The sequence below is a fragment of the Syngnathus acus genome, chromosome 15 (genome assembly GCF_901709675.1).
Source record: "Syngnathus acus chromosome 15, fSynAcu1.2, whole genome shotgun sequence".
NCBI classification, from domain to species: Eukaryota; Metazoa; Chordata; class Actinopteri; order Syngnathiformes; family Syngnathidae; genus Syngnathus; species Syngnathus acus.
The window spans coordinates 11,475,096-11,498,537 of NC_051100.1; the positions used below are offsets into that span (position 1 = coordinate 11,475,096).

General features: G+C 45.9%; 1 protein-coding gene across 2 annotated transcripts; it reads right to left on the bottom strand.

The window, feature by feature from the left end:
- Positions 1-200: 200 nt before the first annotated feature.
- On the bottom strand, positions 201-22,874 carry sdccag8 (SHH signaling and ciliogenesis regulator sdccag8). 2 transcript variants are annotated; one of them, XM_037272485.1, is made up of 17 exons: positions 22,683-22,872; positions 22,037-22,216; positions 21,476-21,543; positions 21,211-21,282; positions 21,031-21,144; positions 20,827-20,901; positions 20,660-20,724; positions 20,383-20,583; positions 20,034-20,172; positions 19,515-19,667; positions 19,289-19,423; positions 18,802-18,918; positions 18,165-18,307; positions 9,405-9,532; positions 7,501-7,609; positions 6,446-6,577; positions 201-490 (listed from the first exon to the last, which is right to left on the bottom strand). In XM_037272485.1, the coding sequence occupies exons 1-17, from the start codon at positions 22,747-22,749 to the stop codon at positions 382-384; spliced, it is 2,007 nt and encodes a 668-aa protein (XP_037128380.1). In that variant the 5' UTR covers positions 22,750-22,872; the 3' UTR covers positions 201-381. The 2 variants fall into 2 exon arrangements, with proteins under 2 accessions (XP_037128380.1, XP_037128379.1); XM_037272484.1 differs by lacking the exon at positions 201-490 and adding an exon at positions 4,438-5,883 and having other exon boundaries at positions 22,683-22,874.
- Between the last annotated feature and the right edge of the window lie 568 nt (positions 22,875-23,442).

Genomic DNA, 23,442 nt, shown 5'->3' on the forward strand with positions numbered 1-23,442 from the left:
TTGTAAAAATAGAGAAAGAACTCCAAAAAACACTTGCAGCAACTAGAAACCTGGCTGAATATTCTTTTAAAAATCGCAATATAAATCAATTTCATTAAAAATATCTTGCATCAAAAGAGTCTGATTCTAAACAGTTTAATGTTTCTCATTCAGTACTACTAAAAGTTTGAGAAATGTGTTTGAACATGAAAATAAACAAATCGATGTTAAAAAGCAGTTTTATTTAAGTTACTATTCTTCTATTCCAGCTTTATTGCAATCCTGCTTAAACGAGGAACAAATGCCCATTTCTGAAGTAAAAATTTAAAAAGAGTAAAAAATAACTGATATTGCTACTTGACACGCACTCAGAAATTCAGTTAGTCACACGCACACATCGTGTTAGTTGTTTAGTGGTTGTGTGTGGTTGATCATCATGTGGTTCTGTTTCGCCAGCAGCTCACACACCTGCTGGGCGCTGCTCTGGCAGTGGCGGTCCAACTGTTGAAGCCTACATAAACACACACACACAATTTATTTATTACTGCATTATACAATATAATTTGTTATTGTAGGGACATTTTGACCTGTGAAAGGACCCCACCTGCTGGACTGTGTGTGTGCGTGCGAGCATGCGTGTGTTGGTGTGATAGCAGTCAAAAATCCAAGCAAGTTTAGCTGGGGGGCACTCAGCAGTAATTTCCCCTGACAGTCTTGATAATGACACCCGCACACACTCAGTGGCACACGTGAGTAGTAGCCCACAGCTAGTGTCGATATAAAATGTTTGTTTGTGGTTGTGTTTATTTACAGGTGGGAGTGCAACATGTCCTCCGGGGGTTAGGGTTAGATTTGTGCTGTTCAAAAGCCTCAAATGTATTTCAAGGTGACATTAATATGCTGACATGTCAGACAACATCAGAAAGGAATTGAAGGTGGTTCAAGTGTTGTTGCAAACCCTAATTTAAAACCCTTACCCGAGTTTGAAACCCTAACCCAGTGGTTCTTAACCTGGGTTCAATTGCTAGTTCATGCATTGTGTTGGTTTTGTTCTTTGAACAAGGTGATGTTCATACATGGCTCATTTGGTGCACCAGTAAAAAATTTGAATTTGAAAAAAATAACAATTTTCACTAAAAAGGTGAAGGCGCATATGAAGCTGGTGGGGTTCAGTACTTCGAACAAGGTTAAGAACCACTGCCCTAACCCTAATTGCAAACCCTAATTTGTTACCCATGTTGCAAAAGCTAATTTGAAACGCCAACCCTTGTTGCAAACCCTAATTAAAACCCTAACCCAAGTTGGAAACCCTAATTTCAAACCATTATCTGAAGCACTTATCCCCACTTTTGGTTTAGTACTGTTAGATGTCAACCAACAGGCCTTCATCTGTGATCCGTGCGCGTGTGCTGCAGGCGTGTTAACAGCACGTATTAAAATGTTACACTACTGCTGTTGAAACGGCAGCATGTTGTCCTTTATGAGGCATCCTCGCTGACGTTGCACACTTGCAAAGGGTGCAGCTTGCGAGGCCTCTGGCCACTTCTGCCGCCGCACTGCTGCAAGCCGAAAAAGCTGCGCACCACCACCCAGACTGCACGAGCCCGCCTGGACCACGAGAGAGGATGAGAGACGCCTAGAGGTGAGGACAGCAGTGCTCACTCGAGAAATGCAATGTAGGCAGAAATGGACAAGGACGAAATGGGTAAGTTTGACCCAGCTTCCTGAGTTGATCCAATTTTTAACCCAAATTGAGTTTTTTTTGCACTTGTATGCTAAGATGGGGAGGAAGTGCGCCGACGACGAGAATCCTTCAAGATATTTGACCAAGTTGGTTTAATACTAACTCGCTGCAGTCTCCACAGTAGCCTTTTCCGGCCGCTGACATCCTGTATCTGAGAGTCAGAAGTGAATTTGGCTGGCGGCCAGGGCTCAGGCAGTAGAGCAGATCATTCGGAAACCGGAAGGATGGTCGTTAGAATCCAGCTCTGTCTGAGGCACGTCATTGTGTCTTGGGCAAGACTTTTCACACACCTTGACTCCTTGCCAACTTCATTTGCAAATGAAAAGTTTTTGTAAGAAGTGGTGTCCCTCTAGCTTCTGGGCCACTGTGTGTGTGTGTACGTATGTGTGGCAGGCGCCCAGATGAAGCAGCCTTCGCACCCCAGGGCTCGTAGCGCGCCGGCGGTAGCAGCAAGCCTGTTCCTTCTTCCCGCGGCCTGTCGCGACCATTTGTTCCATTAAGCAATCTCCTGGAGCCTCTGGTGCGCGCATACACGTACACACACACACACACACACACTTGAACAACTGCTTGCACAGCTCATGGCGCACATGGGCCGCCATCCCTCCTCCAGACGCACGCACCATCCTTGTTCACGGAGGCCATATGGCTCAGTCAAGCCTGTGTATCCGCACACACATCTGCGCATATTCTGTATGTTGCGCCACCCATACACTTCGCACACACACGCATAGTGGATGATTGTGTGTGACCTAAGCGTGTGTGCGTGGTGATAATTGGTGAGGCGGCCGGCGAGCAGCTGTGCGCTAACTAAAGGTTTGCGTGGTTTTCGCTGCCGCAAAGAGGACAGCGAATCAACGCCGAGAAGACGCGTGACAGAAGGAGACGAAGGAGAGGAGGAGGAAGATGAAGAGAGGGCCGACGTAAGTGTTGCACCCTTGGAAACAAAAATGGACAAAAGGAAAAGAGATTTCAATTTCAGCTTTGGAAAGATGCGATTGCTCAGGTTTCATATTTGTGTAATGTCTTTTGCCTGCTTTGTCCTTTTAGATTATTTTTTAAATCACTCATTAAATACTAATTAACTAATTACACAGTTAGATTATTCATTTATTTTTGAAAGCAATTCAAATGTTGCAACTTCATTTCAAATGTAAAAGCAATGTGTGAGTGATGGAAAATATTTTTATTATTTTATTTCTTTATTTCACAGGGACAGTGTGAATCAATGTATATTTCTGTAGATGCATCAAAATTGGCCAAGGGGTAATGAGGCAAGGTGTGTGAATTGTCTTGCCCAAGGACAATAATCATATGGCTCAGACAGAGCTCGGTTTGAACCGCCTACCGTTTTTAAACAAGCCACTCTACTGACTGAGCCACGGCTACCATACAAAATAATATGAACCACCTTTTAATGTTCTACAAATTTTAATTGTAACATAAAATGTTTTATACTTTAATTTTGTGCAATACTGCTCTTTGCAATGTTTCACACTGCTTAACATTCAGCACTTGTTTTGAAAGAAACAACACTTTTTTCAAATTAAATGCCAATTATCTTTATAAAAATGGTGCAATATTTTGTAACAGCTAGAGATTCAATTTCTGAAGAAATTGCGTGTGAAGTCGAAGAGGCTGAATAAAAACTTGGGGAATGCTTCAGAATGATGTCAAATGATACTGACAGGAAATGTTATACAGTGACTGAAAATGTTAAGTTCGAACAGTACAAATTGGTAAAAACTTTGGAAACTGCAGGTGAATATATAAGTATTTAGAAAGACCAGAAAGCGAGAAAAAACAGTACGTGAGAAAACCAGTAAGCGAGGACAATTAGTAAGCAAAAAAAAAAAAAAACGCAAGCGAGAAAAAAATGTAGGGGGAAAAACCGTAGGCGGGAACAACCGTAAGCGGGGAAAACCGTAAGCGGGAAAAAACGTAAGCAGGAAAAAACTATAAGCGAGAAAAACTGTGAGCAAGGAAAAACTTAAGCAAGAAATAACTTAAGCAAGAAAAACAGTGAGCGAGAAAAGCAGTGAGTGAAAAAAACAGTAAGTGACAAAAAACATTACCGTTTAAAGTTGGAACGGGTTGAATCGGTCCAAAAATGTAGAAATTAGATGGGAAAAATGAATTTTGCAAAATTTTGCGAAGCTTTGTGCCAATTTTAAAGTTGAAAATGTGTTAATTTTTGGTAAATGGGAGGTTTTGGAATAGGTAGGCATACGATGAACTGTTTAAAGTTGGAAGGGGTTGAATTGTTCAAAAAATGTAGAAGGGGAAAACTAAATTTAGTAAAATTTTGTGCATGTTTTTAAGGTGAAAATGGAATGGAAAAAAAATGGACGCACCCCTCACGTGAGTACTTGGAATATGTTGAAATTGGAATGAGGTGAATCAGATGAATTTAGTGGAAGTAGTTAAGTGTAAAAAAGTGTTCGGAAAAGGTTGGATAATAAAGAACAGGGATAACAAGTGTAAAGGCCTTATATATCATATCATATCATTTAAATGTAGAACAAATTTTGAAACTCAACTTAAAAAAAAAAACAATAACAAAAATAGCTTGATGTGTATCCTACAATTTTGAATCTTCATATGAACTCCCTGGTGACTACGATAAAATATTTCAGGTGGAAATTTCCGAGTTTGACGTAAGACATTCCATTAGCTACAGAACGTAACAGCTAATGATGGGCATCAAACAAATATAATTGAGAACATTAACACTATTTATTGAGCAATGTGTTCTAATATGTTCCATGTTGGTTTGTAACCACTCTTGGCCACTCCGTCAATGCCCCCCCCCCCCTCCTGCTCACGACGTAAACAACACAGAAATAGTCAAATAAATAATGAAGTGTGTGTTAAGAAACCCCTGTGTCGTTTGGCAGCAGGCTTGGCCCAGTAAAAATACATCAAGCTGATTTTCCAAATGTTTTGCTCTTCCCGGCACAGATTGCAGCGAGGGGAGGAAAGAAAAACGGGGGGGGCTGGATGGCGACAAGTCCGCTCACTCGCCTTGTTAGCGGGTTACATCTCGAAAGGCCTCGGGGCGCTGCGATGGAGCACGCTGTGATGCGTTCAAGAGCCCTTGGGGGGGTAACATGCAGTAACATTCAGAGACTCCAAGACTGAGACAAGCGCACACACTGCTGTCGTTCAATGTGTCATTGCGGCTGGATTTGCTGCTTCATTCCTGTTCCGCAACGGTTGTTGATGGCTAACCTTAAGTGTTCACCTTTTGTACTGAAAAGTGAAATCAAAGCCAACTCAACTTGGACATTGAGTCGTTCTTTGTTTCTTTCTTTCCACTTTTGGGAGTACAAAAGAGCAGAGTGTCAATTCCGTCCATAAATCTGTGCATCCACCTGTTGCCATTCATACCAAATGATCATTTTGCATTCAACTAAACAGGCTCAAATTTCACACAAAGGTGAGTTATTTTGATTTGGTAATGTGCCTCCACATTTCTCAAAATATGTGCCATGGCAGAACAAACGTTGGCAGACACTGCCTTCGTGTACCCACGTTCAAAATCAAGCCACACCCCAAACAAGTTTTTTAAAAATATTGTTGTAACCCTAAAAATCTTTTCAAGCGGTTTTAATTAGCATTTAAAGGCCCACAAGCAGCAAACACTCAACACTAAGCAAATCCATCCACAACAGCAAAGCTAAAAGAAAAACTGTGGTCAGGCATGTCCAAAAGCAGAAGAAAAAAAAATATGTTGACACGCACGGCAACTCGCAGGAGGATTCATCCACTGAGCAAAGTGTCAAAGCACAAAACAGAATTTGCTAAATGCCAACGCTGATTATCATCGTTCGACCGTGGAAGGCGGCGCCAAGTTTGGGCGCCAGCTTCCCGGCCCATCCGCGCTTGGCAGCCGTGCTCAAGCGAACCTCCCGAGGACGCACGCAAGAACGATACCTTCTCACCAAGCGAGATTGTTTTTGCATGCAGCTGCCGCGCGCTTGACTTTTGCTTCTGTTTGTCTGCTTGGCCACAAGTTCACAGGCGGGTGGGAGGAAAATGTGGTGACGTGTGCGTGCGTCTCAGTGAGGTGCTGATGCAGAGCTCCTACAGAGTGGGATGACGACACCCACACACACTCTGGGCCACATGGGCAGAGGCAGGCGACTGGCCAAGTGCCCCTGCGGAGACACACGCGCACACAAAGACTCGAGCACTGCAGCCAAAGGCAAATCTGGAAGCACTTTATGCCGTTCCAGAATTGTCTATGAACTCCACCATAGTTTAAGCATCAGCAGCCGTGCCATTTACATGTTTCTTTTCTTTCTCTTTGGGGGGGGGGGGGGGGGCATTGTGCGTGATGTCACAAAATAACACCTTCTCGTTAGCGAGAAAAAAAGAGCATAAACACATAATTTTAGCTAGCTTGTAATAGTATGTATTTTTTTTAAAAGTTTTTTTCGATTAATAAAATTATCTTTTTTTTCTTGTAATATTGCAATCTACATCATTACATCTTTTCAAGTAAAAAGTATAATTTTATCCTGGTCATTTGTTATTTATGTTCTCTTAATTATGACTTGGTTTAGTTGTATTTTCCAAGAATGCCACATTGATTCTCAACATATTTCAACTTTACTCGTGCGACAAATATTTTCTCTTTTTGCTCTTAAAACGACAACTTTATTCTCCATGACTAGTCTGGTGAAACGAGCTACGTGTTGATTTTGCGTGTGTGCGCACCTGTTCTTCATGGTGTGGTGCACGCGTCCGTGCTGAACACACTGTTTCTCCATGTCGGAGCAGCGTGCTCTCATATTCTTCACTGTGTCCTGAAGGTGGTGATTCACCACAGCCAGCTGCTCCACTTCCCGCCTACAAACAACAACAACAACAAAAAAAAGCCATTTTAAATGTTACAAGTCAATAAAAAAAGCTCCATTTTACACAAATAAAGATGTACTGCTACTCCTTCAACAACTTTTAAAAATAAGAAAAAAAAAATCTTTATCCAAAGTACTTTTTGTTTTCCTGTAATAGCACGGCTTGACATGCAAGGTGAAAAGTGTCCCAAATGCGTGAGGTGCACATGAACCTTGAGGGCACCCGTAGCCCATTTTCTGCTTCAACAGCACAGAGCGGAGCTCGTCAGCCCCAGCATGAGTTTGTGTGTATTGTCACTGTGGTGGTCCAGCAGGACTTTAACCGCTACACTTGGCTTGGACTCCAGGAGCTCAAACAGCCAGAGGCCCACACACACATGCGCACACACACACATGCGCACACACACACACATGCGCGCACACACACACATATATAGTGACGCCACTGTTTTGCGGATCACCTACCGACTGAATGGGCATCTAAGGGGAACGGCGTTTATCATTTCGGAGCCTTCTTCAGTCTGTGTGTGTGCGTGTGTTGTGGCTGGTGAAGCCAGCGCGGGCTGTCTGTCAGGGCCAGATTGGAGGCCGTCATGTGACTAATGCGCAGCACAGCTCCAACAGCTGACAGAACGCTGGGCCCAGGGTCACTGTCGTACACGTACTCACACACATGTATATGCAACACACACACACACAAACAACAACAGGCAGACACGTACACATGGCAGATGGAGGGGCAGGCAGGCCTGCTGTGACTCCACTTGCATCAGGTTGAACAAGAAAACAGGTCAGGCAGGAAGGGAACATGTAGCATGTAAGCTAGTCACGGAACAAATACAACACTCTAGTCTGCAGTGCGATATAAAAATGTCAACCATACGACGATTCATCAAGACGATTTATGGCATTGACCTTCTGTTTCCCGTCAGCTCCTCCAACGTGGCTCCCAGCGTGCGACACTCCTCCTTCAGCTTCTTGATGAGGGAATTCTGGGAAGACAGGAGTTTGTCCAGCTCGCCGGCTGCGGACACACAAAGCAAACACTTTGCTGCACTCCACTAAAGAATTTGAAAAAAAAAAATTAAAAAGTGCCTCCTGGCGCCCGTGTAGAGATGAAATGCACACAAAAGCTGCAGCAAAAGTACATATGTACCGCATTGAACGTTAAAATACAACGTTGTCTGGTGCTATGCCCTTTGCCGTCTTGTCCTCTTTCCGAGCAGGCTTTCATCCCGCCTTTGAAATTGCGCGCATACCAGCATATGTTTGCTCTCCTTGGGAAACAAACAAATCCTAACAATGGCGTCGTTTTTGGACGCCACCGATGACGCCCCCACCTGCTCTCGCATCGGCGCACCATCAGGCACTGGCAACAATCAAATAAAAAGGAGGACAAGGCCACGTCTTTGAAAAGTTGGGCCATTCCATCATCGGAATTTCAAACTTTATTCTCACAATTAATTTTTTTCTGTTGAAGTTTTTTCAGTCAACGTAAAATTTGGGCCTATGCCTTCCGTAAAATATATTGTCACAATAATAAAAAAAAACTTAAATATTTTTCTTTTCATCTTGCAATATTTTAGCATTTTTCAATGACTTTATTCCCATAGTTGTTTATTAGTGTTGAATATGTATTAATACTTCTATTCGACTTCCATCCCAAAAATGTTCCACATGCCAAACATGGCAAGTCTGTAATGATGCTTGCCTAACTTTGACGAGCTTCATCTGGTGGGCGCGCGCGCACACGCACACACGCAGTCTTGGCCATAGTGCGAGAAAGTTGGGATGAAGAATGCTAATTAGGCGAGCGGGCTTTGAATATGTCTGGCCGCGCGTAGGCCAAAAAGAACCCTGGGACACAGAAAGCCCGGCAGAACTGGCACTGGAAACAAACAACAGCCAAAGCCATGGGGGGACGAGGGAGGGGGAGAAATATCTGATGTCATCTCGAGGCAACTCTGTATGCATGCATTTAAAAAAAATAGGAATATAAAAAAAAAAAAGGTGGTGGATGGAAGGAGAGCAAAAAAAAAGAAAGCTCATTATGGCGCTCGTCTGTGAGAGCGGCGAGAGGAAGTGATGCGAGTGACTAAAGGATGGCCACCGTGCCCCTCCGCCTCCCCCCTCCCTCGGCGTTTCCTGCTGTGCTCTGATGTCAGCTCTCTTTAGACAACATGTGTGGCACTGCCACATGCCAGGAAAGCAAGCCTTTGTTTATGCCTCCTCTTCCCGCCAAAGCTCCCTCCTTCTCCTAACTCACTCCACTGGCCTCCTTTTTTTCTTTGCAGCGGGCCTCCGAGTTGCAAAGGAAAAGCGCAGGTAAGGAAAGGAAAGGTGGCGGAAGAGGAGAGGGGGCGAGGAGCCAGATGGTGCCACAGATGTGCGAGCAGCGGTAGCTCCGATGTGCACTTTACAACTCTTAAAATTGGTTGTTTGCCTTGGTACAATTGAGCTTTTCTTTTTTCATGAATTACACATTTTCCATTCTGAAATGTCAATTCTGTCAATTTGATTCCCTATGGAAAATCAAATCACAACAACAGCTCTGCATGAACTTGTGACAAATCCAGGACTATTTGTAAAAAGAGAGTCGATGCAGGTAAGGAGAAGGAGGAGAAGGAGCCAGATGGTCTGACGCTGGGACGCAGCGGGCACTCTGACCCGTCCGTCCAGGTCACCTTCCACACCGCCACATCCACCTCAGAGGCGCTTTGCTGCGACGACCATCCATTTTCCATGGCGCTTACCCTTGTCACAGGGTCACAGGGAGCGACAGCCTATCCAGGCTTAGTCCTCGTTTTGGAGTCACTGACCTCTCTGCAGGTGCTGCGTCTCTGTTTGCTGCAGCAGCGCCGCCATCTCGCCCTCACGCTGGCGCCAGGCACGGGCAGCGCACGCCATTTCGTCCTCGTGAGCTCTCGCCGCCGCCTCGCTGGCTTCTCTGGAGGCGCCGATACACAAACACAAGGATGCTCAGTACAAGTGGAATTCACATCATGAGAGTCAAACAGCCACTGGAATGACTCAAATTGCATTAAGCCCTTCCACTGACATCAATCACAATGTCTTTGGAAAACAAAACAAAAGATAATGGAAAATACTAAAGTAGGAAGTGCAAACTGCAGTGTGTGCCTTTGAGGGGCGTGGCCAAATAAGTGACATCAGAGACAGCTTGCAGGGCGGTCAGGGTTAATATCGATAACCAAAACTAAGGCAATAAATCAAAAACAATGAAAACTAAAAGAGAATTTAGTCAAACTTCATTTAAAAAATGGCAAAATAAAACAAAGATTAGATGAAGGCCCCAAGATTAAAGTATTAGAACTGCACTCTCCTTCTTCCTGCTCAACGACAGGGCTGTCACATTTGCAGCACAAGCAGGAAATAGCGGGTCGAGAATGTCGTGTGTCTACATAAACGCACGGTGACACACCATCGCATCACTTTTAATTCCTCCCTCCGACGCAGGTAGGGCCGTCACAAAAAAGGTGCGCGCATCGCAGCCGGCCGGCCGTCTGTCGGAGACAAACTTTCCAAGTCCAGCCGCGTGCCAACAACAGACGCACACAAAAGAACGAGAGAAACTACAAAGACGGGGAGAGAGCGAGAGCGATGACAAATAAATACAACTCTTCCTGAAGTCCAAAGAGGCGCTAATGAAGAGAGAATTCTCCAGTTCAAGTGAAAACTTTTCTCCCCTGCAGCGCTTGGCCTGCATCTCTAAAGTGACCGCGTCTGTCGGTTCCATCCTGCCTGCCTTCCTGCGTGTTTGTGTGTGTGCGTTCTCCTGCTGTCCTGCTGTCTGGGGTGTGAAAGCGGGTGGCGTTGCCGTGCAGGGGACGCAGGGAGACCGAGTGTGTGTGTGTGGGTGAGCGGGACACCCGCTGGGTTTGAACAGCAGCCTGAGCCACCAAAGCGCACACCAGGGCTCAGCGGGAGATGGCGGCCAGGCATTGCCAGCCATTTGGTCCTGCAAGAGGTTCCAGGGGGGCTGCGTCTACTTTTGTGTTTCTGTCCATACGCGCGCCATTGAAGAGCAGGATGAGGAGGAGGACGGGGCGCTTGCACCAAACCTGTTTACCCACCAATTAGCATCCCACGCCACGCCAGAAAGTTGCAGCAGTCGGCAATGGCGGGCCCACAAAAGCAAGCAAGCAAGCTAGCAAACGGAGCGCCGCCGCCGCCGCCTCTTTGTCGCAAAACAACTTCAGAACAACAATCTGACACCTTTATGCGAGCGTGTTTGTGTCAAGACCTGAAAGTGACAAACAATATTCAATGTAGTAGGACCCCGAGAATTCGGGGAAAGAAGGATAGAACTCAACAAACAAGAAGTAGAAAGACATTAGAGAAGACACGGTTATTGCTTCTTCATCACTTCAAATTTGTTCTCGTTTTTTCGGTACCTCCTCGAGTAAGTCAAGCCCTCAGCATTCTACACCGAGGAAGAAATATGCCGACAGCACTTTGACAATCGTGCCATTTTGTGATTCTAAACATCTATCATTCCAAAAGAGAGCACAGCACACAGAAACTCGGTTAGTTTTTAGCTAGCTAAAGCTTTTATGATGGTGACAGTTGTCTACAATGGATTGTGTTGGACCTTGAGGTCCCGCTGTTCAACAGAAAGTAGCTGGAGGACAAGTGAGGTCACCAACTGGACCGTCTTCATCTGCTTGAGTTCAATTTGATCAGATCCAAGCAGCAGGCCATTAGCATAGAACCATCAAAGGGCCTCCAGTTTGGGGGCTGGACAGGAACCAGTGTGTCGGCTCCATAATGTGGCAAGCCCTGATGCGGGCGGACACACACACACACGCATATGAACACACGCAGCTCTGGACAAGCGTCAGTTAGCAGTCGGGCCAAAGGCCAAAGCTGGGATGTTTGTGGCTGAGCAGCCAGGTGCAGTGGCTGCTGGGTAAAGAGAGAGCTGGGGGGGGCTTACTGGGCAGAACCGACGTAAGTGGGCACTATTCAAGCTGTCGGCCATTAGACGAGGGGGGGCAGCCCGGCCCGGCCCGACCCAGAGTTTGCGGCGCCCCGCGGTGCCGGCGACGTCCGGCGCCAGCAGCGCCAAATGCTGCTTTATTAGAGGAGCGGCACAAATTGGAGTCAGATGGTGGACTTGGAGGAGACACTGATGTTTGTACAAAGAGCGACAAGCACAATGACGCTTTTCGAATACATCACACAAAGTCACACTAACATGCAGCAAGTTTGTGCGAGGAGACCAGCAGTCACACTGATGCCATTGTTTGTCAAAGCGACATTGGCTTAATCCCACTCCAAAGAACAAAATGTGTCACTCATTCTGGATGATTGCGTTGGCAATTTTACGATTTCTCATCTTATTTCACGACATACATACATTCTTTGAAGTGCTAAAAATGTGTAACAATGTGTAATATATGCAACCTGGAAAAATGTATAATGACGTAAAAACAAATACGATGGATACAAGCTGTGCTATGTTATGGTATCATCAAGTATCGGGACTCAGTATCAGCAGGTACTAAAATGTAGCTTCACAGTCACTGTACATGTCGCTATGCGCCACTGTTTGGCTAGCACCATGTAATTGCTGAAGTGAAATTAGTATTCTTAAAAAGATAGTTTTGCATCCTGTACTCTACTAGCCGTTGCCTATTTCTGTTTTTCCATCCACTTGTTCAATTCATTGCAGGTGGACTTATTCCACCAGACGCAGCAGCTAAATATGACGACGGACAGGCACAGCGTCAACATTAATATGCAAACTTTGCCTGCGAGTGTGTGCGGAGGGCTCTCTCTGCCAAGCCCTTGAAAAGAATACGACAGAGAGGGAAAAAGAGCGTCAAATGAAAATGACATATTGAACATCATTTATTGACGCCACGTGTAACAAATGGCTTTGTGTTTGGTTTTTTAGCACGCCTCCGGGTCACGCCGACATATGACACACAGAGGCGGCCTGATGCAGCCTGCCACCCCTCTTCATCTGTCTCTCTCGCTTTCTCTGCATCGCTCTATCCTCCATCCCATCCCCTCATGCCTCCTCCCCCTCCCACTCTCTTTTTTTCTGTAACTAAACTGGCTGTGTGTCTCTCCATCTGCTGGTTCTTCCTTCAGCGGCCATGCACCTGTTCACACCTCCTCTCCTGTTGGCCACCTCCTCCCTTTATCTCTCCATCCATCCCTCCCTCCTTCACTCGCCGCAGCGCTGCCAGCCTCGTTCCCTGGCGCGGCTTGGCGCTCTGTCATTCAATCCATCTGTCGGCGAGTCAACTTTGTTTACAGGCGGCGGCCCGAGCCTCTTTTCTTATCAAGGAGATGCGCCCCCCCCAATCGCCAACCCTCTTCTCGCCGAGACACGTCGGAATACCGTTAGAGCTCTGGTCCGAGCCTGCAAGTATGTTTAAGACATCTCAAAAGCTACCCTTGGACAAAAATGTCCTCTGAGGGGAATCCTACATTTGACCAGGATGTTTTCTACATCACACTCAAGCCTATGTCGGCTGACTTTGGTCATGCAGGGTCCACAGGACCCGAGCACATAAAACCAACCATTCACACTCACATGAGCAAGTGTGGACAATTGACAGAAAGTTGTATGAGGCCTCGTGCGCAGCGCTGCGGGATGGCACGGGCGAAGCGCGGAGGTGGACGGATGGTGGATAGAAGGCGGAGGGGCCGGTTCGCTCGCTTGTGGGTGGCGCGACAGAAGTGCGCCTATGTAGGCCAGTGTCCCGGGGCACACTTGGCTGCTCAGAGAACAGTTGTCGCCGACAGATTTGCCTCCATCTTGCCCGAGGTCTCCCAGTCAGGGATCTGTCGATTGCGTCTATTTTTGCAAAGGACGAACAGATTACGGCGCTGTTTGATAATCACGGAAGGCTGCGCGAGGAGAGTCTTCTACGACTGTGTCAATTAACGTCACGTACAGTAAAACCTACCTTAGGTGTGTATGAAGTATGCTATTTAAATAAATAAATCAATAATAATATTTAACTCTGCGCTGAGCTCGATAAAATCCTCCTGAAATTCAAACTGGTTTCAGTGTAAAGTAAGTGGCAAGTGCAAAGTTTAATTTCTCCTCAGCTATGTCAAGTACTTCAATAATCAGCGGGCCGGGGTGTAGCGGTGCTGTTCTCTTTGCTGACTTGTTTTGTGAAGCACTCTGTCTTGTCTATTTAGGTATGAAAGCTGCTAGATGAAAAAGAACAAATTTTTTTGGATCGATTGATGTAATTTTACAGGCACCAATGGCCCCCGCCGAGGGTAAAGATTTTGAAGATATTACAGATGGGATCCAGAACATTCAGTTGGACGGGGGTGACCAACCAGTCCAAAGCAAAGAATTTAAAAGCAAAGAAAAAAAAAAAAAGAGCTGACTAAAATTACCCAAAGATTTTCAGAAACATTATTTCAAAGATACTTTTTAAAAAAATATATTGGAGGGATGGATTTAAAAGCATAAGCGGAACAACTAATATCGACTACTAATTGAGTCAATACAGTCAATTTGTGCTTCTAAAAGCGTGACAAAGAAAAAAAATCAAGAGTAGCAGACAATAAGACTGAAGATAGGAAGCGCGAGGTGCACACACAAGGGCACCATGGCAGCGAGGAGGCGAGAGCAGCGCCGCGAGGCGTCATCACAAGGCCGACGGGCCCACCACTGTCAACATCAGAGCGCATACGCCTTCTCGCTAACACACACACACGCACACACACACACACACACACACACACACACACACACGCACACACACACACACACACACACACGGAGGGCTGGCCGAGAGCCCTCCCAGCTGCCCTATCCGTAACTGTCTGATTAGTTGTGCTAAGCAGCCCCTCCCCTGCCAACCACGGTGCCATCTGCTCCCCAACAACATGGCTGCCGACCAGACGCGCACGCGCGCAGCGGGGCCTTCTACCTGGCACGGCTCGGCCGCCGTCACGCAGAGACCTACGCATCAAACTCCGCAGACACAGGTGTCGCCCCGAGGTATCGACACTTAACATTTACACAAAGGAAAGACGCACACATTGCTGCACTCCACTCCAGCTCACCTTCTGGAAATGAGGCACTCAGAGGCCACATACTTGCATCCAACACACTCATAAAAAAACAACAAACCAAAAATTGGGTCAACTTTGAGTGCTTTCCCTCCCTTGACACTAAAGTCAGCAAAGGTCCGATCTTGGGCGTGTCATTTTTTTTCCTCACTCACCTTGCCGATTAAAATCAGCAAAGTCTCATTAGTCCAATGCTCACACTAACATTTCTAAAATTGACAAAAATCTGAGCGTGTGCTTACAGGTAAGAACGCCAAAGCCGCGGTCCAGTGTGCGTTTGCGCTGCCGGCGCCGCTGCAGCACTATTATGCCGGGCTGTGATTGGACAAGAGCCCCCCGCCGAGTTTGCTTTGCAGCAGTTTTGTCGGATGCTGAATTTGGCCGGGGCCTGCTCGGAGCCAGCCTCTGGCGGGACGCGGCATCTGCTGCCTTCACCTTCCTCATTTACACTTCTCCGCCCTCTCACGCTCACCCGTGCCGCTCTCTCGTCTCCGCCTACGCAGACCTCGCCGCCGCCGTGCCGCGACAGATGAGGCGGAGGAGCGCGGAGAGAGAGAGCAGCAGCAGCGTGACATGTTTAATGGAGTTTGGGGAAAGTCTCGCTGTCTCGCCGTGCGCTCAAGGTCGAGGAAAAACACAGCGAGCAGCTCAGTGTCGCCATCTTGTTTGTGATCTTACTCAATAAACAATGCGACAATAAATGCACATGGAAAGGACAAAACAATCACCGTATATAGAAAAAGGAAGCGCATTTTTGACAAAGCAAAAAAACTACAATTGCGTCTCTAAATTTTACATCATAATTCAAAATGGTGGAAAATAATGTACGGGAAGTATATGTCCATATTGTACTGTCTGTGTGCCTTTTAGAGGCGGGGCCTGGTGGGGTCGCTTGTGACCTTGTTGAGTCTCTGTGTGAGCTCTGGGGGGGCTTCTGCACAAAATGTTTTTTGGTGGGACCAGATTAAGCGATTTTATTTTTCTGTTACTTGTGTAAGGAATGTACTTTTGGGTACAGCGTGGAGAGATGTAGAAATTTGAGACTCACTGGACAAACATGTGAAGGTTAGAGAAAATGGCAGACTTGACTGAAGCAAATTTACAAGTTTAACTAACTCATTTTAAAAGGCAGAAGCGTAAATATCAAACTCGATTTTGTTTTATTTCCCCAGTCAATCTTTTTTTGTATTTTGCCTCGATACAATGTGTACCCTTCCGGTTTCTACTGTTTTCACTGGGCTGGAATACGCTTGAGGCTTTAATGAAACTTTTTTTACTCTTTCCCTGACTGGCTTTTCAAATCTTCTGCAAAAAGTCGAATTTGTTGGACAAAGTGTCCAATGAGTAAACTTGCTGTTCCCCAAGCAAACATGTTCATGACTATGTATTCCTGATTTCACAGAGATGATGGACTTTTTTTAGCGGGAGGCCTTGCAGACATTGTCCCAAAAAACCAAGCATGGGGCGTACTCTACCATCACATGCGTGCCTGGCTTGAGATGACCACTAAGGCCGATTTTCCATTCTGTTTGCCTTTGGGAGCGACAAAGTGAAGAAAGAAGAGGAGGAGGAGGAACGAGAGAGAGAGAAGTAAGGAAAGGAGCAAACAATCAATCCAAACTCAGTAAAGTCCTCTGTTGGGCTGGGGCCGGCGCGTGTGTGTGGATGTGAACAGAGTGACGGGGATTAGGACAGATCCTGGGCTGTCCAACTCACAGCTGGCTGATGATCCAATCCTGGAGCGCACCAGCTGCCAGGGGACCCACCATTGCCTGTGTGTGTGTGTGTGTGTGTGTATGTGCGTATAGACACGTGCTACCACGAGTGATGTGAATTTTGCCGACAGACCAAAACAAACAAACACTTTTTGTACGCATTAATCGGTGGGAATCAAACAGGCTCTGAATCTGCTGTGATCACTTGCACCTCAAGGCGGACAGAATAAAAGCGGAGAGGCAATCAAAGAGCTCCTTTCCCCTCTATCAAGGGGGTCAAATGGGAGCCAAGAGGACAAAAAAGCCAAGGGCCACATCCGCTGAACGAGCCTCGAGCAGAGCAGCGTGACCTCTGATGGGCCTGCGGATGGACACAAACTTTTCTTCATTGCTCTAGTATTGAAATGAAGGAATGTTTTTGCCATATTCCAATAAATTGAAAAGCACCTGTATGTCTCGGGTGAAATGTTTCTGATATTGTAAACATTAACGAGCCAGAGCAATAAATCCCGAGTGCCTTTCAATGCTAATGAGCAAAATTGAATTCCAATGGCTGCTGTCTCCTCGGCCGCGCCAGCAGCTGTCCAACATCACAGCGCACATCTGCGGTGCCATAAAACTACATCACACAGTGACGTGAGCATTTGCGCCAATAGTTACTCTGGTCCAGGTCAATGTCTCTGTGTCACCGTGCACAGAACCGCTTACCAAACACACACACACACACACACACACACACTCACACACACACACACACACACACACACACACACACACACACACACACACGACATGCAGCCAGTGTGAGTGTTAGTGTTGGCCAGCTGACAGACAAACACACTTAAACACAGATCAGAGTGAACGAACACACACACGCACACACAGGGCAGCACGGTCACATCTGTGCCCATCTCAAACATCTCGGTGGCGGGGTGACAGGGTTGACAACGCGCCCCCAGCGGCTGGCACGGGTCGGGGCGGACGACACCGGTGGCGGCGGGTCGTCGGGCAACAGATGACAGGAGGGGGACAAGATGGATGAAATAGAAACACAGGCTCCATCTAATTTCCGGATGCCTCCAGCACTAATAACTGACATCATGAAACATGGTATGAAACTACTCCTAAAAAAAGCAGTATTGGGTTTTCAAATTACATTTCAGGATAAACTACGCTGTAGCCTTACAAGCGAACTTAATTTGACAACGAGCTGACAACTAGTGCTGTCTTTTTATTTAGCATTTATTCAGACATGAGTCAAGAAAAACAAAACACCGAAGAGAAAATAAATCATTGAAATATTTCAAATATGCCACCTCTGTTTCAATTTGAGCTAAGAAAAAAATAGATGAGAAAGAGCAGTGGATCCAAGTAAGAGGAGGAAGGAGGGTGGAGCCTGGAGAGAGAGCCACTGAGGCCACGCTGTCCTGCATGTGCATGGTTGCGCGTGTGTGTGTGCGTGCGTGTGTGTGTGTGCGTGCGCGCGCCAGGGACAAGTGGAAAGGCTCAAGTAGCAGTTTGGCGCTGCTGGCGCCGGCAAGTGAGCGAGCCAGTGTGTGTGTGTGTGTTATGTTGTGGCATGCCTAACAGGATTAGAGGTGACCTGGTGGGGTCCAGTTGGTCCCGGGACCACGGCGCAGCGGCTGCCCACGCGCACGCGCTTCCGTTTAATAGGATTAGCTGCTACCTGGTGCCGCTACAGTTGGTGCGCGGGGTCCGAAGCGGACCGAGGCCGAGGCAGAGGGCGACGCCGCGAGCGCGTTGCTGGCATGCGGAACGGGATTAGGCGCTCACCTGGTGAGGTGCAGTTGGCGCTGGGCGCTCGCCAGCTGTTCGGCCAGGCTCAGGGCTTCGGCCTGCCATTGGCCGCCGTCCCTTTGGACAGCCTCCAGACGCTGCCGGCAGCCAACCAGCTCAGAGCTCAGCTTTTCCACTTCCTGTCCCGTGGAGAGACATGTTGAAAACAAGCGCGCTCACACAGCGCCGCGTTCAAACACAACTCGTGTGACCTCGTGTCAAACGGGTTAGGCTTTATTCTTGCCTATTCGCAACTCTGTAAATAAATGTCAGCTCAGTAAATCAGAATACGGTTGAAAAGTTTATTTTAATGCAGTAGTTACCTGTGTCGATTCCTATAGCTGCTCCCTAACCTCTACCAAAATAATAACATTTTCATTTCATAACGAACATTTTGGCCAAAAATGTGACATCCTTTAATAAATGATTTTTTAGAGGGTTGACGTAACTATCTACTATTTACATATGTACAACTGTATGGATAAAATGTAAACTAAATCATTTTTATAAAATTTTAGCAAATAATTTTGGGGGGAATATAATGTGTGTATGGTTCATGGATGTACTTATTTTCAAATTTTCCCATGTTTTTCAAATTGATTACCATGCTTCTGTATATGACAATGTAACCAACCTGTGTGGATTTCTCCAGCTGCCTGCTGCTCTTGGACTTGAGGTCCTGCAGTTCTCGCTCAGCCTCCTCTTTCTTGAGTTGAGCATTGCTGAGTTGATACTGGAGCTCCGCACAGACCTGAAGCCCACACAAGAGACGATTAATATTTACTTGAATTTCATGAAAATGTGTTCCCTTATTCCCGAATATACATTATAGTCGTGTGCTACTATTAGTAAGGTAATTTATCAAGACAAATAGCTCAAACTCGCATGATACTACATTTGAAGTGGTTGAAATATATTTTGGAGGTTTAAGGTTTGACAGAATACAGAGAAGACCATAGCTAGAGGTTTGCTGCCCCCCAGTGGAATTAAGGAGAATTACAATACATGCCTTTTTGGTACAAAAAAAAAAAAAAAAAAAAAGAGTTGAGAATTGTATTGAGTTTGTGGTCATCTTGCATTACAAAAACAGAACATATGCCTATGTGAATCAAGGTGCATACTTTGCTGTTCTCTTGCTCCACACTGGCGAGATGTCGCTGCGCATCTTCCAGCTGATTGGTCATCGAGCTCTTGTCGCCGTGGAGTCTGTCGAGGTGCCCCTCCAGCTCGGCGGAACGTTGGGACAGCCAGGCCACCTGATGCACCGTGCGCGGACACACCACAAACTCAGTCAGTAAAAGGGACGGTAGCAAATGAGGAAGTGCAGGCAAGATAAGTTGCATTTACCGTATTTGCCAGCTCTTCCTTCTGCCTACGGCCCTCGCTGCGTCCTTCCTCTCTGGCCTCGGCGAGTCTGTCCTTCAGGGCTTGCGCGTCATGTTCTCGCTGTGTCGTCTGCCGGGCGAGTTCCCTGGACAGCTGCTGGCACTGCACCTCTACCTGCAGACGACAGTCGGTTGAGTTGATGGCTCATTGTAAATCCAGTTGAGTACATTTACTTGATTTTCACTTCAAATTTTTGTCTATGTTCTTCTTGTTTTATTGGGATGAAGAAAATAATAGTAAAAACTATTATATGGTAGCTGATGGAGGTTAATGCTCGCAAAAAATGATGTTTCAAGACTGAACATTTTCCACACAAATTCCAAAAGATTCGTTTTTCTAAGTTCAAACATGCCAACAGATGGCGTCATAACCATGGTTAATCTGTAAACCATTTGTTGTAAAATGAGTTAGAGATTATGTGCGTTTTGTCTAATTTGTGGTTTCATGATGGTTAGCCGTAGTCAAAAGCAAAAATCCAACCTCAGCTCTGTGCAGGTGGGCCTCCTCGGCCATCTCAACGGCGCCTTTGACTTGCAAACAAGCCGACCACTCCCGGTGCTGCATCTCCTGCTGAGCGGACCGTGCCGCACTCAGAGCCGTCAGTAGCTCGTCACGCTCCCTGCGAGTGAACAGGCCCCAAAATGCTTTCAAACAGACATTGTACACATACACCCACACCGAAGCTCCCATTTATCACAGGAAGCCACTCATAATCTAGAATAGCAATATATGCAGGTTAATTTTCTTATTTAAAGTTTTGTCCCTCCCATATGCTTTATAGACATGTTTGGAAAATAAAAATACACCACACTGTGTTGTATCTACTCACTTGGTGAGTCGGTCAACAATCTGGACGTGCACGTTGTCGGGCGTGCAAGCCAATAGCGCCTCCTTCTGCGCGCACTGCAGACACAAGCCGGCCACACGCTGCGCGCCGCCGGCCTGCAGCGCCGCCGCCACCTCCTGCTCGCTGCGTCTCAGACGGCCGGTCAGCACCCGGCACTCATTCTGACTGAGAGACAGATCCCTCCTGGAGGGTGGAAGAGCCACACGAAGGTAAAGGGAAGGCGGACAATTTAAGCGGCGATAAAAAGTCCGAGGCCAACCTGAGGGAGAGGACCTGAGCCTCCAGTCTTTCAATCTGGGCCTGATGCATCGACTTCAATTGCTCCTGACGTGCACACACACAACATTGAGTGCGCGTAGTGCAAAAAATTCTTTTGCGTTTATTGACTCAACTGTAGAGACAAACAATTATCATGACAGGACAAACCAGCTCATGCTTCCACGCTGTGTAGCTTTCCCCATGCTTGGCCACGTAACTGTCGCCTGCCATAGTTTCGTTCACCTAAAAACACAAGACAGCATATAAAATTACGTAATATGCATCACAGCAAAATGGGCATTTTTTACATGACATCAATTAGAATGAGTCACATTCATTTGTGTTTTGATTGCAACATAGTTATTTTTTTACCGTGTGATGGTCCTTGGGAGACGCATCCGCATGTGTGGCTTTGAGCTCGGCGCGCAGTTTCTCGTTCTCCACCACCACCACTCGGATGCGCTGTTTGAGCCCCTGCTGCTCCTCCTGTCTCACACACTTTTACTCATCAAGCCAAACCAGCTGAACACACAAGGGGAACTTCAAACAAACCTTGCAGAGTTGGACCTCAGCCTCCAGGTGCTGGATGTAGTCTGGCGGGTTGTGAGTCACCGGGACCAAGTCCTGAAAATGGATTAGGGCATTTATGGATATATGCTACTATTTTATATTATTTTTACAATGTACGTACATGCATTATATAATAGATGTCACTATCATTTTTTAATCAATTATCTTTTTGAAACAATAATTGAGTAACTAAGTGGACTTGCACGATCAAAAAGATAACGAGACATATCCGGTGTGACATGTTTACCTTTGGAGGCGAGAGAGGAGCAGGCATCTCCCTGCCCTGCTTTAACAGGAGACTCTTCAGTTGATTGACTGTACACACAGGCACAAAAAACTTACACATGCCTTGAACTTTCCATTTCATATCATATTACCACCTCGTGGAATTTTAAATGTGCAGGTAGTAGAAGCTTTATGATTGCCATAACATTGATGCTAATTACTGTTATCACATCTTTGGCGGTTCACATAATATGTTTAAATGAATATTTAATTACCGTAATATCTATGGTAATTTCCATTAGCCTGTCTATGGTGTCTGGCTTTAGAAGTTAGTATTAGTAATGAAACATTTGTTAAAAATATATATATACATACTAACACTAATAACTTAAAAATGTTGTGTGTCAGTTTTACAGTAAACTTCAACGTTTTTGTGCTGAGGCTAAAACCATTAAATATTGCTTTGGCGCCATCTTAAGGCATCTTTGTGTCACGGAAATGTGAAGTGATAAACTTCATATAGTCAGGCCATAGTCTTATATAATTAAAAAAGTGTGCTTTGTCACCATTATACGTTTGTCACCTGCTTCGCTCTGTTTCTTGTGGCTCCACCGAGGCCGTTTTTTCTCCATTGTCGAGGCCAGGGTGCCACCGCTGCGACCGTCCCCATCCTCACATCTGACAGGATCTTCCTCCTCATTGTCATCGTGGTGGAAATGTTCCAGAGCGTCGCTGAGCTGCTGTAGGCTTTGGTTGGGTGGCTCTGGTAAACACAAGTATATTAGTATTATGATCCATCCTTACATTTTCCATAGTGCTTGTCTTTGGGAATGGCTTTACTGCAAACTACTATGATAAACATAGTTATACAATCAAGAAAGCATTATTATTATTGTAATGAGGGTTGAATATTGGTACTTGAGTGTACTGCGTCCTATTTAAAATGTGATGTAGGTGTGCCTAATGTTATGTGACTCGTGACCAGTCTATTCTTAGGTCCAGGGGTTAATCCAGGGGGTCTTAAAAGGTAACAGGTGGCTTTAACTTTTAACTGAGACTGAATATGAGTCTCTTATATAATTGACGTTTTAATTAGACTCCACTAAAAGGGCGAGTGGGGAGCACAGTAGTCATAGCAAACTTCTCAAGATGTTGGCTGTCTGAGACGCGTTGCTTAAGCGAAGGCTACCGAGCCACGCGAGCGAAAACACAAAACAACGTCCACTCACGTCTCAATTGTTTCTGGTAAACATTCAGATGCTCCGCTTCCTCCTCGTCCGATTCGAAAGGTTTCATTATAGCACTTAAATGACGCTCAGGGAGTAAATGCGGCGATTAGCCATGCTTGCTACTAGCAACCCGTAAGAAACGCGTAGCAACCGTCAAGTTGGGGTGCTTGTTGTTGCGACTCCACCGTACCGGAGAGGCGGTGTTAATTAAGTCGGTGTCACGGCCCGGGCCTAGGATAATTCAAAGCCAGACTTGTGAACAAAACGAGTCAACCCCTCAATGGAACGGCTTCAAGCGAAGCCTGGGAGTTGTAGTCAACAATCATAGTGCAAAAACCAGAACGTAGAGCTCGAGTGAGGGTCACATGTATCGATGTTCATTTAAGTTGTTTTTTTTAAACTTTAAATTGTCAATTTTATTGAAAAATATATCAAATCTACTGTTAGCTATGTACAAAATAAGTAAAAAAAAAAATAAAAAAATCTATGGAAGGAATTAGAGCGGTTGTTAGCCAGTGAGTCACTTGTGTATTTTATCACCCAATCATTTTTAAAGTTAAAGTAAATGTCACTGAGAACATTAGGGGAAGTTTCATGAAACAAGTCAACAGCTGACTTATTGCTCAAACAAAGGTAACGATGGAAACGCCCTCTTTCGATTGTACAATGGCAGCTTCCTGTCCAACTGTGCTGTACTTTTGGCTTTTGCATCATACTGATACCTGAAGTAGAAGAAAGAGTGACTCACGGCGTTGTTGAT

Excerpts from the sequence above, each read along its gene's own strand:
- sdccag8 (XM_037272484.1), bottom strand. The coding sequence starts at position 22,749 with ATGAAACCTTTCGAATCGGACGAGGAGGAAGCGGAGCATCTGAATGTT. Across the intron at positions 20,173-20,382 it reads ATTGTTGACCGACTCACCAA|GGAGCGTGACGAGCTACTGA; the intron begins GTGAGTAGATAC and ends GTTCACTCGCAG. Across the intron at positions 9,533-18,164 it reads CGCCAACTGCACCTCACCAG|AGAAGCCAGCGAGGCGGCGG; the intron begins GTGAGCGCCTAA and ends CGGCGCCTCCAG.